Below are 17,865 nucleotides of genomic sequence, written 5' to 3' on the forward strand. Positions count from 1 at the left end.
GGCAGATTGTACAACAGAGAGGGCTTTATACAACTTTCCACTGGGAATGATTTTGGTTGATGGGCAAAAGAAATTACCTAATGCAATAAGCAAAAAGGTTTCCTTAAAGTCGAGATCAGCTTGTTTAAAATTCTCTAAATCTGATATTAAATCCATGAGTTTTTTCCCACCAAATTTAGCCTTGAGTCTTTCTTCTTCCTCATCCGAGATAGATACAGGAATTGGAATCCCCTCTGCCGGGATTCCTAAAACCCTACCAATATCTCCGGCCTTGATATCAGCCCCAAATACGGAGCATGAGTTGACATCAAAGTTATCTAAAAGTGGTTTAATAAGTTTAAATTCCATTTTAACGGCCTGAAGATGTTGAAGGCATCCAAATCCCATCTCCTCTACTGCTTGCATCAACTTTACATTTTCTTGTATCATTTCCATTACTTTGACTAGTCCTTGAGGGCTGCAATTGGATTTCAGCACTGCCTGATGTTTCTTCATATCTCTGTATAGAACATTACTTTATAAGTTGAGACACAAAGCTCATAACCCCCAAAAAGATCATTTGATCAGTAATAATTCTGGTAATAACCGAAATCAGATAGCGCAGAAAGCATTACTTTATAAGTTGAAAATACTATAACGTAACATGGATATATTGTGATTAAAGTCGACTGGCTTCTCGAACTTTACAGAAACAGAGACAGGCCTCACATCAAGACTATCATCCAAGTGAGTGACTGCAATTTTACGAGAATGTGAAGACTACTTTGCAGCGTTCCTGGTACCTGATTTTATGAGTACTATCCTATCAATAAAGTGGTATGTACTTTGTTAAATATCACTCTCTAAATATAATCTGATCATCTTCTATCAGGTGATCATCCATGATATATTTTTCAACTTCGATAACATGAATAGAGCTATACAATTGTTCCACTACAATTACAATTACTAGTTCTCAATTTTCATTTTACTTTTCGTGTTCTAATAATCAGCAATGCAATCAGAGAATGCAAACAGAGCTAACAGAGAATCAGAGTAACGAACTTCTTGCCTGCTATCTTTCTTGCTTGAAGCTTCAGCCATCTTTTTCTCAATTTCTCCTCACTGTGTAAATACCTGTTCTTCTCTCCTCACTGTAATTACCTGTTCTCCTAAGCGGGTCCTTTCTTGAGGAAATCGGGGGGGACTTGCTTTGATTTAATTTAACGATTCTGGGCCTTTAACATAGTTGGCCCAGTTCTCCATTTATCTCTTCTAGATTAAATCATTTTAAGCCCAAATTCTTTTATTGAATTGTCATATCTTGACTCCTTTCCCAGCCCAACTTGTCTCTTATTTTAGTTTTTTTATATAATTATTTTATTTTATTTTGTCAAAATAAATTAGATAACATTATTCTTTTAATAATTATATGTATATATGTGTGTACATATTTAATTTTGTTAATATTTTTAGGACTACTAACATAAAAATCATATATTTCTCAAGTAAATTTCAAGATTTTAAGTAATCGAAATAGAACGGGGCGGGAACATCGGAAAAGAAATGAAACTTATTAAATGTTGTACGACTATAAATATTTATAAAATATATTTTATACCATCAATAATATTTTAAATATAAATTAAAATATTATGCATGAAGATAATCAATTCGGTTATATAGGGGTGTTCTTCAAAAAACTGCGGGTGTACTGTATATAGGGGTGTTATTGGATAAACTGCGGGTGTAGGGAATATAGGGGTGTTTAGCGATAAACTGGGGGTGTACAGATATAGGGGTGCTAAAAAAAGCTGGGGTGCTTTAAATATTGGGGTGTTCAGCCAGAAAGTTGGGGGGTACTTTATATAGGGGTGTGCTTCAAAAACCTGGGGGTGTAATGTATATAGGGGTGTTTTATAAAGAAACTGGGGGTGTTAACCGGGGGTGTACAAAATTAATACTTAACACCCCCATTTTATCGTGAAACACCCCTATATAAAGTACACCCCAACTTTATTTTCCAACACCCATATATTGGTTACACCCCCAATTTCTCGATACACACCCCTATATACTTTACACCCCCAGTTTATCGCGAAACACCCCTATATAAAATACACCCCAACTTTTTAGCTAAACACCCCTATATTTTAAGCACCCCAACTTTCGTTTTTAACACCCATATATATTTATTACACCCAAGGTTTCTCGATAAACACCCCTATATTAAGTACACCCCAACTTTATAGCCAAACACCCAAATATTTATAGCACCCCAGCTTTTTTCTTAACACCCCAATATTCTGTACACCCCTGGTTAACACCCCCACTTTTTTATATAACACCCCTATATACTTTACACCCCCAGTTTATCGCGAAACACCCCTATATAAAGAACACCCCAACTTTGTAGCTAAACACCCCTATATTGTAAGCACCACAACTTTCATTTTTAACACCCATATATTTATTACACCCCCGGTTTCTCGATAACACCCCTACTACTCACACCCCAATATTATTACCACCCCCATTATTTGACCCAGCACCCCAATATTAAGTACACCCCAATATTATCCACACCCCCGTTTTATGGTACTCACACCCCAATATTTTCCACACCAACAGTTTATGCTACTGACACCCACAGTTTATGGAACACCCCCATATTTGTAAGGCACATGCAAGTTATTCACATTGCCACATTGCAATTCCACCAGGTCATAATCGAGACAGTGGAGAAAAACAACACACATACAGTAAATTAGTAACTAGATCCTTTAAAATAAAATCAACTCAATAACCTACTAAAGTTGATCAGACAATAGCAAGTATTAACATGAAAATCACTTGAATGAATAAACCGTAAACTGCATATAATACTTCTTGTCTAAACACCAACAATCCCATACTAGGGTTCCATAAAAATCCTAACTCATAAAAGTTAGTTCATAATCAAAGTATCAAAACAATCCCAAGATAACCAACACATGTTCATAAGAAGAGATAAATAAAAGATAAGAGAAAACAAAGCCAATTGAATGTCTTCAATGGCTGAATTCTTCTTCGTTGATGGGGAACACCTCAGTTCTCCTCAGGCAACAGCTTTTTATCCAGAGTCTCCCTTATAAGGATGTGCCTTGCATTGTTCGCATGCTCCTGAGGTAATAACAATCAAAGTAAATCTAAGTAATGAAGATTAAACTATACACATGCAAATAACTAAAATGTTCCTTATAAGGATGTGCCTTGCATTGTTCGCATGCTCCTGAGGTAATAACAATCAAAGTAAATCTAAGTAATGAAGATTAAACTATATACATGCAAATAACTAAAATGTCCTTGCCTTTGAGAAAGTTAATCTAATTCCTTTCAACCAAGACTCCATACTCTTAAGCATGAAAACTCCACAATCAGAACCATTCTCTTGCTTCAGATTATTCGTCACGAAACAAATTTCCCAAATGGACTTATTAATCTCGTGACGATATTGCAAATGTTGCAACTGCAGCAATTACCAAAACAGGAAACAAATAACAAAACTAAGAGAACAAAATGTTGGAACTGCGACAGTTAACAAAAAAAGCCTTTTTCTGGTAAAAAAAACAGGAAACTAATAGACAAAAGTAAGAGAACAAATTCATGTACCAACAGATAAACATGCAATCGGTGTGTGGAATGGAGAGGATACAAAGAATCCATGATGTAGATTTTGTGCTCCTCAAATATAACGTGAATCGAGAAGAAGTGATTCTCATCGATTACCCCAATGTGAGTCTGCATAATGTGAGTTTGCATCAACTAAACTATGCTATAAGTTCTCTTTACAGTCAGATAAAACCAATAAGATTTACCTTTTCATTGCCTGCACAGTGAATGGAGTGCTTAAAGTGAAAATCGAGGCCTGCACTGCGCACATTAACACCCCAACACTACAAGATAACCAACTAAAATCAACATCAAAACAACTATAACAAAGGGTAAAAACAAGCTGATGGTGTGTAGAATCGTTTTGACTTACAAGTGGAGAAATAATGTAACACTTATGCTCAGTATTCAACTCACGTTTGAGGATTTCACAAAAAGATTCAGCAACCTGTGCACAAATAAGGAAAGCCAATGATTCTACCTTGAGTGATTGAGTTCAAAAAAACTAGTTAAAAAAGTAGTTCTAAGAAACATTGAATCATTGAGTTTAAATGCTTACGTCTGTGCCTAGTTCAACCTCTCCTGAAAATCGGTGTTCAGCTACATTCCAATCATCACGTCGATATTTTTTATCCTCCTGATAAAAGAAATATGACTAGTTAAACATTTAAGGACTAAAAGACAAATAAAGTTTCATAAAGGGAAATAATTGACAAATAAAATTTCGGCTTAATTGTACATTTGCCCTTAAAGTATCCGGGTCTGTACACATAAACTCTTAGATTAAAAAAATGGATAGACTTGCCTCTAATATATGAGCAGTTGAACACCACAGAAACGTGGCTTACAATACAGAAACGTGGCTTACAATCGACACTTATGCAACTCATATTATAAATCATGACACAATCTCCAAAAAACACTGTAACTCAGATATTTCATAACCCTCCTCTTATGAAATAAACATGGATATAATGTGGAGGATTATGTGGCTCACTGCTATTCAATGAAAAATTACAAGAAAGCGTATTCAGGGATCATATATCCTATGAATAATCATGAATTATGGGAAAAATCGCAGTATATCCCAACACACATTATCAGACCCCCAAAAATTCTCAAACAAACGGGGAGGCCTCAGAAAAAGAGAAAGTTATCGCAAGGTGAAGAAGCAGTTATAAAATATAAGGATGGTGCCAACATTCTAAAAAGAAAGAACCAACTCACTGTGAGGTAAATTTCATGTTGAATATTATTAAGCATATTATATTGTCGTACTAATAATAATTCACTTGCAATGGCCAGGTGTGGCTCTTGTCGAAAACTAGGACATAATAAAAGAACTTGTCAAAAGTCTGCTGAAATAGGGGAGTCTAGCGCAAATTCAAGGACATCTGAAATGGAGGTAATTGCTGAAGCTTCACCAAAGACAGGACATGTGATGGAGCCTCATGTTACAAGTATACAGGAAAGGAATGTGGAAAGAGCTCCCTGGAATTTCAATGTTAACACAGCTGAACTCCATAACACTTATATTGGACCTATGAAGCTTGCCAAAACTCTGCCAGTGAGAAAATCAGGGTACAAGACAACAGTTGGTGGGGTAGTGGTTAAATCTGCACCATTTTCTCGAAAAAATGGTGCCAATGTGATAACTAGTAGCCAATTGAAAGAAGCACTTGCAGTAGCGAAGGCGAAAATTGGAGAAGGGATTAACAAAAATTTGACAATGGAAAAGGAAAAGTAAAAGAAGCACTAGGAATTATTTTGATCATTATGCTCATGTACTGGTTTATTTTGAGCAGTTTGATCATTTTGGTTATTCACGGTGCTTGTTACATTTAAACTGCTATCTTTTGGTGTACTTTAATGCTAACTATGTTCATGGTGCTTGCTCATATGAACATAACATTTTATATATTTAAGTGGTATTTTGGTTATGGGTGTCCAATCTCTCTGTTTCATTAAATAGAGATTCTTTGTAACTTCATTACAAAGCCAACAAAGACTCTGTATTTCACGCAAGAACAGGGGGAAAATGCAGTTTTATTATCAAGATAATGTGCTATATTGCACACTTCTGATTGCAGTTTTTAGAGACAGAGTGTTGTTGCTCTTAAGAGACATGATGATTTTGGAAATAGTTGTGTTGTACAAATACTAAGATAAGTTCCTGCTGTAAATATGCATTGCGCAGGTACACTATCGGCTTTTTTTGATGTGGATTATGGGAAGCTAATAAATATTAATATAGCTTTATTCAGTCTAAAAAAAACACAAAAAGAATAGAGAGGGAAGAAGAAAAAAGAGGAGGGAAGTGATTAACGCTAATTGCCGCCAATATTGCATACACATATGTACATGGAACTGTAGAACGCGTGCAGGACTCTCTCACTCTCCAACAAGTTAATGCAGTTCTTATTCCACCAGAAAGGTTGTAATGTTCGGATCCTCAAACTTTACAGGTAAGTCTATCCGGGTTTTTAATTTAAGGGTTTATGTGTACACGCATGTTTAATTTAAGGGCCAATGTCTAATTAAGCCTAAAATTTCACAAGGGGAAAGAATTGAACCCTTGATGTCAACAACTTCTCGTAATCAACATTGCTCTAATTTAATTCTGAAATGATTTTAGCCAAAGAACCGAGATGAAATCGCTTCTTATACTCCTACAATCACCCCAAACAATAAGAATCCAAAATCAATAACAACAATTCAATTGACTTGCAAAATTTAAAAACATACCCATTTTTCCTTAGCAAATTGGGTTCGTGCAAATTGTTGAATGTTTGATGTAACATTTTGTAGTAGAGGATCTTCATACACAATTGTAGATTGAACACCAGCAACACCAGACATGGTAGATTGAAGGTATTGTCTCAATTGGGACTTGTCCATCTAGACAATTCACAATCACAACAATTAACAAATATATAATTGACATACACAATTCACAATCACAACAATTAACAAATATATTACCGGCGAGGGATAGAGAGAATTGCAGAGCGAGGGATAGAGCGAGTTGGTTACTTGTGTTGTAGAGGATTACTGGAATGTTTGGTTCTCGGGTGATTGAAGTCATTTTATAAGTTTTGTAGTGTTTGTTGTTTGTTAATAATTATGGATTTATGGTTTGTTTGATCGATTTTATCTGTGAGTCTGATGTTGTAAGTTAGTAATGGACGTAGAAGCTCGATGTCTAAATGATTTTGTTAAGTAGTGGGACTGGACTAAAATTGGAAGTTTCATCAACACTGTTATGGTTTCGTTAGTGATCAGACACGGGTGTTATTTGTTGTTTATTGTTAGAACTCTTTAGTTGGTCTAGTGATATCTAATTTTGTGAAGTTAACATTATTATTTATTTGTAGGTATGAATAAGATGGTTTTGTTGTTTATTGTTTATTGTTAGCAATCTTGATAATTAAAATTATTTAATATTCAGAAAATTCCATGAAATGTAATTTAAAACAAGAAAAATCTTTTTAATTTTATGTATTATATGTATTATATAGTTTTTAATTTTATTTTTTTAGTAATAAATTATAAATAAATTTTTATAGTTAATATTATAAAAACAATATTGTCAAAATAATCAACTTTAAAAATGTTGATTTCATACTTGAAGCAAAATGTATGTAAAGATCAAATTTTATTTGCATAAAATTAATTAACACGAAAAAAAATGTATAAAAATATGTGCGATATGATAAATATGTAATTGATTTAATTTAAATATTTTTGATTAAATTTTATATTTCATGAACTATTTTTCTAGTTTTTATACTTTCATGAACTGATTTTCCAGTGGGCTTAGGTACACTGGATTCACTTTGATTGATATTGGGCATTTGGGCTCAATGTATCATTCAGTTTCATGACCCTAATCTAATTTCACCGATCCAACAATATACTCTGCTTTTGAATAACATGGAGACCATAATCTGGGAAAATAATCTTAATCTGGGAAAAGCTATGCATATTGTTTCGAGGGGGAGGGTAGAGGAGGTTGGCATCCATAATTATGAGTGTTACTCCACTCGGATATCGTGGTTGGCATCATCAAATAAGTGGTTAGGCATCAAATCTCCTTTTATTCAATGGCCATTAAGAGGAAAAGAGGTGAAGACCAATTCTCCACAACCGAAGGGAATTCAATTCAAATTAAAAGAAGGTGGAGGGGAAAGCAGAGCAAGCGGAGGAGAGGAGAAAGGGTAGAGGGAGTCGGAGATAATTATTCCAAGCGGAGCAAGCGGAGGAGAGGAAAAAGGGTAAATACGGTATGAATTCAGAACTGGATTTTCCTGCATGTTAATTCATATGTTCAGTTAGTAATATTTCTTAAAAATAGCTCTACATGCATTTCTAGATGCAAACTCATCCATTAAACTCTCGAAATAGTCTTCGATTAGTAGCCTTAATCTCCTATTGCAGTTCTATTTGTAGTCTTGTAATTCTCGTTGATTTTATTGTTAAGAGATTAAAGATAAAAGTTGATTTTAAAGAGAGTAAAGAGTGTTGGATAATCTCAAACTATTTATATGTTTCTATCATATAAATAGTTTTATATGTAAGTTGGTGTTTGGCTGAATATTTTCTAGCATGTAGTTGGTTATCTGCTTTTACATTGTTTTAATATGTAAGTTATCTCAGTAAATGAAAAACACCAAGTTCTTGGCATTCTTGTGCTGTATCTGTTCTCCAGTTTATATCGACTAATTAAACACATTTCGATAAAGAGGAGTTAACAGCATTCCGTAAAGGTAGAATTGAGAGGGACATCCAAAAAAGAAAAGTATATAGAAATGAATGGGACAGATTCATCAAACGTAGTAAAGTTATTTGAGGTTGGATTCTGACATCTACATTGTTTGGCCATTCATTTGCAGGTTACTTTGGAGGAAATAGTGGAAGAAAGTAGTGAGTATAATAGTGTTTTATATTATTAAAAGTTACTATTTTGGGAATGTATAGAATTGAGAGGGACATCCAAAAAAGGAAAGTATATAGAAATGAATGGGACAGAGGGAGTAGATAACTAAAGAAAATTCGAGTAAACATTTAACCCGAATGGGTTTATTAAACCCAAGCGGGTTTAGTAAACTTAAACGGGTTTATTAAACCCATTCGGGGTTACACGTAAGCAGTGAACTTTTACGGGAAGTGAACTACTGTGTGCAACTCTCTCTCTGCTCCTGCCCTCTTAATCTGTCTCTCACTTTATCACTCTAAGCTACTGGCCTCTTTCTCTCTCTCTCTAAGCTCCTGGCCTCTTTCTCTGCCTCTCTCTCTCAAAGCTCATGCCCTCCCTCTCTCAAAGCTCCTGCTCTTTTACTCTGCCTCTCTCTCTCACTCTCTCTCTCTCGATCGCGCAGCTCAGAAAAATGGAGGAATCAGAAGTTGAGCTTCCTATTAGGGTTGATAGAATGGTCCACAAAATATTCCGATTCAGAGATGCGCACACCCTTAGAAATAGGTGGTTCTTCATCTTCTTCCAATGTGCAAAGGACATGTACTCCTGGAGCAACGCATTATGTAGCTCCTCTTGTTCGATTTTGGAAATTCATATACCCCTCCAAGAAAGAAATTAGAATTCTCATCTCCTATCGATAAAAATAAGAAAGCACTTCCACAATTAGTAAACAATGGCGGCTTTTGTTTCAACTGGAATTTAGAAGGATTTTTCTTGTTTTACATTACAACATAGCGGACAATGTGTTTTGCCTCAATGGCCAAGTACTATCCATTTGTTTGGAGGATGTTCTGTTTATACACGGTTTGCCCATTGATGGTGAGATAGTTATTAGTAATGACACACTGGGACCTTAATGGTTTTCGTCGGGTTTTTCAGTTAGAAAATGAAACAAAAAAGTAGTAAAGAACTGAAAAAAGTAGCCAAAGAGGTTAGCCTTGAATAATATGCAAGGAAAAATGCTGTCTTTTTTATTGATTGTTAGATGTTTCATAGTGCCCAATTCTAAGAGGCATATAGTTACCACTACTTACCTTCAGTATATTGAAGATCCTGGTCAGGTAGACTCGTATGCATGGAGAGCTGCGCTGTTGAACTTTCTCTACCATGCCATTGCCGAGTGGAAAAAGAAAACAAGTGCAAAGAAGACCCTCGATGGAAATATTTGGGTAATATTGGTAAGTTTTGGCTCATTCAATAATCTCAAACACTTATCGTGCATGTATAAATACAAAAACAAAAAATAATAGCAAAAACTCAAAATAAAAATTTCAAAACTTACAGCATTTCATTAAAAAAATAAATAAACAAGTAAAACAATTATATAAATTGGAGAGAAAGATATGCATACAGCTTCAACAATAGCATCATAATAGTGTGGATCATCTTCTCTTCAGCTTGAACACGCGCAAACTCGCATTCCCTTTATCGATTCTATAGCATTCGTTGTCCTGTAACTAAGTTGACACAGGACGTATTCGCTGAGTGAACTCGTCGAGGTGCTCGAACAAGTCAATGTAATGAAGTATATCATAATCAGATAAAGCTGCATCAACTTAAAACTGCTAATGTGTACGGGACATAAAAATATTGAAGAAATAATGATAACATAAAAGAATTACAAAAGTTACTTTTCTTTTCACAAAATGGCACTTCTAATACCACCATATCTTTGTCGATTGTCTTCTTCAAACTTTTAAACCCATCATCTATGAATACACATGTAAAATTACCTTATAATCTATTAGCTACATATGTAAAGAACATATAAAACATATTAATAAACGACCAATGACCAAATTAAAACGTATATTAAAAAGTCTTGGAAATAATTTTTAATCTACCACAGTTTTGGACCACAACATATTTAATTTCTGTTGCAGGCGTTTCCTTCAAATTCAGATCTTTATTGGTTTTCGAACAATTCTCTCAAAGTTGTTGATGTTAAACAGAAAGATAGTCGGATTACAACTACGATGATGTAACTAAAAACACAAACGAATATAAGGAATTAATTAGCTAATGATCAATTTAAGATAGTCGGATTACGACAACTACGATGATGTAACTAAAAACACAACATGCAGGGAAAGAATAATAAACTGAACATAATAGAACTTACAGGGTTTTTTTGGGCTTTATAGGGTGAGTCATCTATCAATAGTGTGTTAGTTTCATTAAGATCCCCAATAACCTTTCTAAGCTCAGGATCCTCCCAGAGTTTTTTAATTTCCTTTAGGAACAAAGGTTTATGATTATTCCCCGCGACTTTGAGACCTGTATTAGTACAATGTTCCTGATCCTGCAAAAACAATTTGCAACATATTTTCGGGATGATAAATCTGAATAGCTTGAGATTACAAATATCCTGGAAAAAAAATGGAGGAAACAAACATGTAAACAACCTACCCATTGAAAAGCCAACTTTGACTTGTAATTATTTCCGAAAACATAGTCAATAACTGGATCCAAATTACGCCTACAGTAATGTTGTAAACAAATTAAAAAGTTAAATACATAAGTGTATATTCCATAGACATGAAAATATCCAAATTACAAGGGAAGGGTGGACGCATACTTTAATCTCGATGACCATACGCCTACGTTAAATCTCTCAAAGCAGAATTTCAGAAAATCATCAACGTGAGGCCTCTTAAAAACTAACAAAAAAGGGTAGCTAAGTTAAAATCAGCACATCAAAAAGTTGATTTGACTTGATTAGAAAAGTTTACATATAATTTTTACCTGCTTTATTTTTCAGTATCTTGTATTGCTTAGATGTACGTGAGGACGTCACCACATTTTCTGGAACGATATCAGCAAGAATGCCATTTATATCAAGGATGAGAGTTTTTTTGAAATAGCTTGAATCATCAACAGACTTTGACCGTTTCCTTTTTTGCTCTATCAGGATTTCGTTTTGCTCTCTCTTCATTCGGCCTCTTTCAGCGTCATCCTGTTTGTTCGATTCATCAAGCAGGGTTCCTTGCTTTTGAATCCGAGATGATCGTCTGAGATAATGTGCAACCACAGAATGTTTATGTTTGACAGTCTCCGGAGGCTCCTTTGTATTCATGGGTTCATCCTTAGTCCCCTCAGGCTGTTCAGGCCCCATTGTATTCTTGAGTTTCCCCGCAGTCCCCTCAGTCTCCACTTCATTTTTGTCCACAGGCCCCTCAGGCTGTTCAGTCCCCAGTGTATTCTTGAGTTGCTTTGCAGTCTCCTCAAGCTCCATTACACTCTCCACAGGCTCCTTAGGCTTATCCAGATTTTGATGAACAGACATCTCCCCACGTTGTTCAGGCCCCAATACATTCACGGGTTGCTCCACAGATGGCTCCGCAATTTGAGGATGAACAGTTACAATGTTCAAAGTTTTTGGAGTGGAACTTAGGTTAATCAGCAGAGCTTCTGGCTCTGTGTATCTGCAGGCATCCTTCATTGAAAGAGCTTCAATTAACCTCCAGTCATCTCTATCATCTATTCCCTGTTGATGTTACAAGGAACAAAAAGAAAATAGATTAATATTTTCTAAAGGACAATAGATTGCTACTTATGTAATATGAATTTACCAAATATTGAGTTTTCAAGTCTTCAACAAGACCAAAATCATTGATTTCCGAGAGGTAATCACCCTCCAAGGATCCCTCTAGTGCCTGTCTTGCTTGCCCGATTACATGCGCAAGCATGACACCTGCATAGCTTAAAATATAAAAAATTAGTCAAGAAGGAATATTACACACACATGGGGCTTTAATTTGCCTAAACTCACCCTCACAAGCTTTCTGAAAAAGTGGCGTGTGGTGGCCATGGTCAAGTCCATGGTCAAGTTGAGAACAAAGACCACATTTATTGATCTAAAAAACATATAAAAAAACCTTAGACATATTAGGAAAGCCTTACTTATCACAAGAGAGAGAGAGAGAGAGAGGAAAGCTGATACTTACGTCTTCGGAGTTCAGTTCATCAAGCTTCAATTTCCATATTTCTTTCTTCCTCCTAATCACCGGGTATTTATATGCCGGTACTAGAGCTGACTTAAGTTTCATGTCCTCGAGAACCAACTTCGGAATTTTATCATAAATGAGTGCCTAACACAGTCAGGAACACAATCAAACTTGATAAATGAAAAAACATTGAAAGTTGTATATTTGTGCAATCATAGCATGGTAATACTCTAGAAAAACATAAGAGCACGCACAAAAAAGAATACCTGAAAAACAGTACTGCAAGCACTAAATGTCCGAGTGTTCTTCTTAACAGCCTCATAAATTCTGTCAAGTATTGCTTGAGCCCAATTAATTGATTCAAATGTGGACGCGTCAACACAATACTTGTAGTTCCCACTCCTGATGTATGCATTTTCGCTAGATGGAAGGAAAATCTGGTCAACCACAAACAAGCGAACAAGCTGCTTGTATTGGTCTTTCTGTTCATCCGTTTCCACAGGCATGCGCCTCAAAATCTCTATCAAGGAGTGACAACTCAATTCCCTCTTAATCCTGTTTTTGTGCTTCTCCTTGTCGTTTCTATCTTTTTTCTCCTTTTTCTCATTCTTGGAAACATACAACTGTTTTAAACTATCCACAAAAGGTGGAAGCCGCATCATTTTATCCTTCCCCTGCATCTCAAATTCCCTGATTGGCTTACCGGTATGGTTGATTGATAGTGAATCTGCAACCCGGTGTGCACAAAAACTGATTTCTATTCCCTCTTTGATCTTGAAGATACCTCTTTCTTGATCAAAAAAATCACAAAATAATTGAATGAGGGCAGCGGAGCAGCCACTCCCCTCCTTCACTCCCAATAGTTTGTAAATCTGGGAATCTTTAAAGAGTTCTCTTTTAAGAGAAACAGCCTCCTCATGTTGAGCATCAAGTACATCAGCTTCTGATTGTATGGTAGAATCATGTGTCTGAAATATTTTTTTGATGCTTATTAGCTGTCCTACTAAAGTAGCTAACTTTTCCACATGAGGCTGTGCATCTTGTAGATCATGCGGCTGTGCATCTTGTACATTAGATTTATTATGCTTGAGTTCTTTAGACAAATCCATGTCGATGTCCCTGTCATAATTATTTGAACCATGTTAATAACCAGACCAAAACCCCTTACTTACGAGTAGTTCGCTACTATTTATACTAGCAGTCTCGTAGTATAAAATGGGGGGTGTTTACCTAAATACTCGGGGTGTAATGAATATGGGTGTTCAATCAGAAACACCCAATATTCAGCACACCCCAGTTTTTAAGGAAACACCCCATATTCCTTACAACCCCAGATTTCCCCCACCACAATTGTTATACAAGGGAGATATCTGAACGTAAAAGAACCACAAATTCGGGTGATGATATCTGAACGTAAAAGATTTAGCCAAACACCAATATATTTCTAACACCCCCATGTTACAAAGCACCCCAATATTAAGAACACCCCGAGTTTAATGTAAAGCACCCCGATATTCAGAACACCCCCATTTTACTGAAACACCCCGCTATTTCTAACACCCAAAGTTTACTGTTTGACACCCAAATATATTTTGCACCCCCAGTTTATGTCAAAACACCCATATATTCATTATGCCATCTGACACCCCCAATGTCTAACAAAGCACCCCGATGTTACTAACACCCCAAGTTGTTTGTTGAACACCACTATATTTAGAACACCCCCAGTTTTCTTTTTGACACCCCGATATTATGGACACCCCCCAGTGTACTGTTTGACACCCCACTATTGTGAGCACCCCCGGTTTATGGTAAAACGCCCCTATATTCCGTACACCATGGCAACAGCAGTAGTAATTGTGAGTGCAACAAACAAAAGAACTGTGGGAAATGAAGATTAACTGTCCATACCTGAATTGCAGAGAGGAGACGGAATTGCAGAGAACTTCAGAGAGAGGAGACGGAGAGAGGGAGACGGAAGAGAGGGAGCTTCAGAGAGAGGAGACGGAGAGCGGGAGGGAGACAGAAGAGCGGGAGGGAGACAGGGGTTCAAAATAAAGATTGGGGTGCTCTAGAAAAACAGGGGGTTCCGTAAATATTTGGGTGTCCTTTCCAAATTAAGAGGTGCTATAAAAATTGGGGTGTCAGCAAAAATATATGGGCCAAAAGGAAATGGGTCTCCTCCAAAATATAAATATAAGGGGTGCTTTTCGTGTTGTTCCGTGTCATGTTAGTAATAAAAATATAATAATAAAAATTAAGACAATAAAAAATTATACTATCTTATAAACTTATTATTTCGATTTATAATTAAATGTTACATTCCTTACTAGTAGGGATGCATACGAGTCGGATTTAGGGCTGTTAATGAAATGAATATTTAATGAAATATTCGGTATTCGAATTTGTTTAATATTATTCGTGTTCGTTTATTAATAAATATAAATACGAATTCAAATCTTAAAAAATATTCGGTTTGTTAACAAATACAAATTCGAATAGATAAATATTTGTATTCGCTATTCGCTTAATTATTCGGAAATTAAATATTATATATATATATTATTTAATATTATATAGAAACATGTTTATTGTGTACAGGTCTTACATTACACCCCCACATACTTCGATTTATAATTAAATATGCTTTTAATATATAGGGGTGTTCTATGTCATGTTTTTCCTACATTACCCAAATAAATTTCAATAGGTTTCAACTTTTAATTAGTCATATTTGTTTTTTCAATTTTGAACTTCAAATTATATATATGCTACTTCCAATTTCTAAATTTGTAATTTTTTAATATGATTTTACAAGAGTATTTGGATTTGGAGCTTTTGGATTTGGGGTTATTCGGTTTGGATTTGGGCCTTTTTGATTTGGTCTTCGATTTGTAGTTATTACCTCATTTTCGTGAGATTCAGGTTATATATTAGATAATATCCTTTATACGATTTTATCGCAACAGTGTTTTTGATAAAGAAGCCAGGTTTTCTATTTGTTTGATTTTTGCGTGATAAGTTGGTAGTGACCGCGAGTTATGATATAGAGTTAGCGGAGGTATTAAAAAATTCGGTTATTTATTTAATATTAAGATCTAGCAAGATCTTTAGTATTTATCTTTCAGTCACCTCCGTCACAGGCCAGAGGCTACACTGCAGGGGCTACGGCAGGGGTTATTTATATGAATTACACCCAAACTTTATTTTCGAACACCCATGTATTTATTACACCCCCAATTTCTAGAAGAACACCCCTATATAAAGTACACCCCCAACTTTCTTTGTATAACACCCCTATATATTTTACACCCCCGGTTTATAGCGAAACACCCCTATATAAAATACACACCAACTTTGTAACTCAACACCCCCATATTGTAAGCACCCCAACTTTCGTTTTCAACACCCATATATTCATTACACCCCCGGTTTCCCGATAAACACCCCTATATTAATTACACCCCAAAGAATATAGGGGTGTTAAGAAAAAAGCAAGTGAGAATGCAATTACAAATTAGCACTATCTACTTTATTGACAAAGCTGTGATTGTACCTTAACACCAATTGAACGGAGAAGCAAGTGAACCAATTGAACGGAGATACAGTTAAAACGGCGCGGCTCTAACTCGGTGGACGCCGGCGAATTTTGAATTTGAATCGTGATTCTAACGGGCTGAGTGGTTGCTTATTTTTTGTCCTTGGACCGACGGCGTTCTATATATATTTGTGAGAAATGTAATAATTATCACACCCCTATATGTATATAAAGTACACCCCAACTTTGTAGCTGAACACCCCTATATAAAGTACACCCCTATGACTGAAAACCTGCTCTTTAGTCCGTGTTATCCGGTAAACTGGGGGTGTAGTAAATATATGGGGGGTGTTATAAATATATGAGAAAACGAAAGTTGGGGGTCTTAAAATATAGGGGTGTTTAGAAACAAAGTTGGGGTGTATTTTATATAGGGGTGTTTCGCGATAAACTGGGGGTGTAACGTATATAGGGGTGTTATATAAAGAAAGTGGGGGTTTAAAGAATATCGGGGTGTTAAGAAAAAAGCTGGGGTGCTCTAAATATTGTGGTGTTTGGCTATAAAGTTGGGGTGTAATTAATATAGGGGTGTTTATCGGGAAACCGGGGGTGTAATGAATATATGGGTGTTGAAAACGAAAGTTGGGGTGCTTACAATATGGGGGTGTTGAGTTACAAAGTTGGTGTGTATTTTATATAGGGGTGTTTCGCTATAAACCGGGGGTGTAAAATATATAGGGGTGTTATACAAAGAAAGTTGGGGGTGTACTTTATATAGGGGTGTTCTTCTAGAAATTGGGGGTGTAACAAATACATGGGTGTTGGAAAATAAAGTTTGGGTGTAATTCATATAGGGGTGTTATTGTTTAAGCCGGGGGTGTAGGTAATATATGGGTGTTTTGCACAAAACTGGGGGTGTTATGTATATAGGGGTGTCTTATAAGGAAAGTGGGGGTGTAAACCGGGGGTGTTTACACCCCCACTTTCTTTATATAACACCCAGATATTCTGTACACCACCACTTTCTTTATATAACACCCCTATATACATTACACCCCCAGTTTTTCAAGTAACACCCTATATAAAGTACACCCCAACTTTGTAGCTGAACACCCCTATATTAGGAGCACCCCAACTTTCTTTTTTAACTCCCATATATTTGTTACACCACCAGTTTCTCGTGAAACACCCCTATATACCTAACACCCCAACTTTGTTCTTAGCACCCATATATTTGCTACACCCCCAGTTTACCGGATAACACCCCAATATACATAACACCCCCATTTTATCGTGAAACACCCCTATATAAAATACACCCCAACGTTTTTGCTAAACACCCCTATATTTTAAGCACCCCAACTTTCGTTTTAACACCCATATATTTTTAGGTAATATATGGGTGTTTTGCACAAAACTGGGGGTGTAATGTATATATGGGTGTCTTATAAGGAAAGTGGGGGTGTTAACCGGGGGTGTTTACACCCCAACTTTCTTTATATAACACCCAGATATTCTGTACACCACCACTTTCTTTATATAACACCCCTATATACATTACACCCCCAGTTTTTCAAGTAACACCCTATATAAAGCTGACGACCAAGATTATCTTTCTCAAAATTTGCTTACACTTCAATTTTCGGAAGAGGGATAATAAAATATTCGTAAGCCGTAGGACGGCGTTGTTCTACATTTATTCATAATATAAAGAACGACCGCGTTCTAAGTTTGTTGATTTGTTTAGGATCCATTGCCTTATAAAACATCAAAAC

The 17,865-nt window shown here is 35.9% G+C and overlaps 2 protein-coding genes and 1 long non-coding RNA gene across 3 annotated transcripts; 1 reads left to right on the forward strand and 2 right to left on the reverse strand.

Annotated features, from left to right (window-relative positions):
* Positions 1-2,846: 2,846 nt before the first annotated feature.
* Positions 2,847-6,933, reverse strand: LOC141701329 (uncharacterized). Its single transcript, XM_074505007.1, has 7 exons — positions 6,613-6,933; positions 6,376-6,528; positions 4,190-4,267; positions 4,004-4,078; positions 3,837-3,914; positions 3,631-3,759; positions 2,847-3,487 (listed from the first exon to the last, which is right to left on the reverse strand). Exons 2-7 carry the CDS (start codon positions 6,526-6,528, stop codon positions 3,314-3,316), a joined length of 687 nt encoding a protein of 228 aa, XP_074361108.1. The 5' UTR covers positions 6,613-6,933; the 3' UTR covers positions 2,847-3,313.
* A 647-nt stretch (positions 6,934-7,580) lies between these two features.
* On the forward strand, positions 7,581-8,681 carry LOC141701327 (uncharacterized). The gene is made up of 2 exons (XR_012566747.1): positions 7,581-7,913; positions 8,523-8,681. It is a non-coding gene; the product is annotated as an uncharacterized LOC141701327 (long non-coding RNA).
* Positions 8,682-9,651: 970 nt separating this feature from the next.
* On the reverse strand, positions 9,652-11,912 carry LOC141701326 (uncharacterized). The gene is made up of 5 exons (XM_074505006.1): positions 11,351-11,912; positions 11,184-11,265; positions 11,015-11,084; positions 10,728-10,907; positions 9,652-10,062 (listed from the first exon to the last, which is right to left on the reverse strand). Exons 1-5 carry the CDS (start codon positions 11,889-11,891, stop codon positions 9,988-9,990), a joined length of 948 nt encoding a protein of 315 aa, XP_074361107.1. The 5' UTR covers positions 11,892-11,912; the 3' UTR covers positions 9,652-9,987.
* Positions 11,913-17,865: the final 5,953 nt, after the last annotated feature.

This window comes from Apium graveolens, unplaced genomic scaffold (genome assembly GCF_009905375.1).
Source record: "Apium graveolens cultivar Ventura unplaced genomic scaffold, ASM990537v1 ctg3743, whole genome shotgun sequence".
Taxonomy (NCBI): Eukaryota; Viridiplantae; Streptophyta; class Magnoliopsida; order Apiales; family Apiaceae; genus Apium; species Apium graveolens.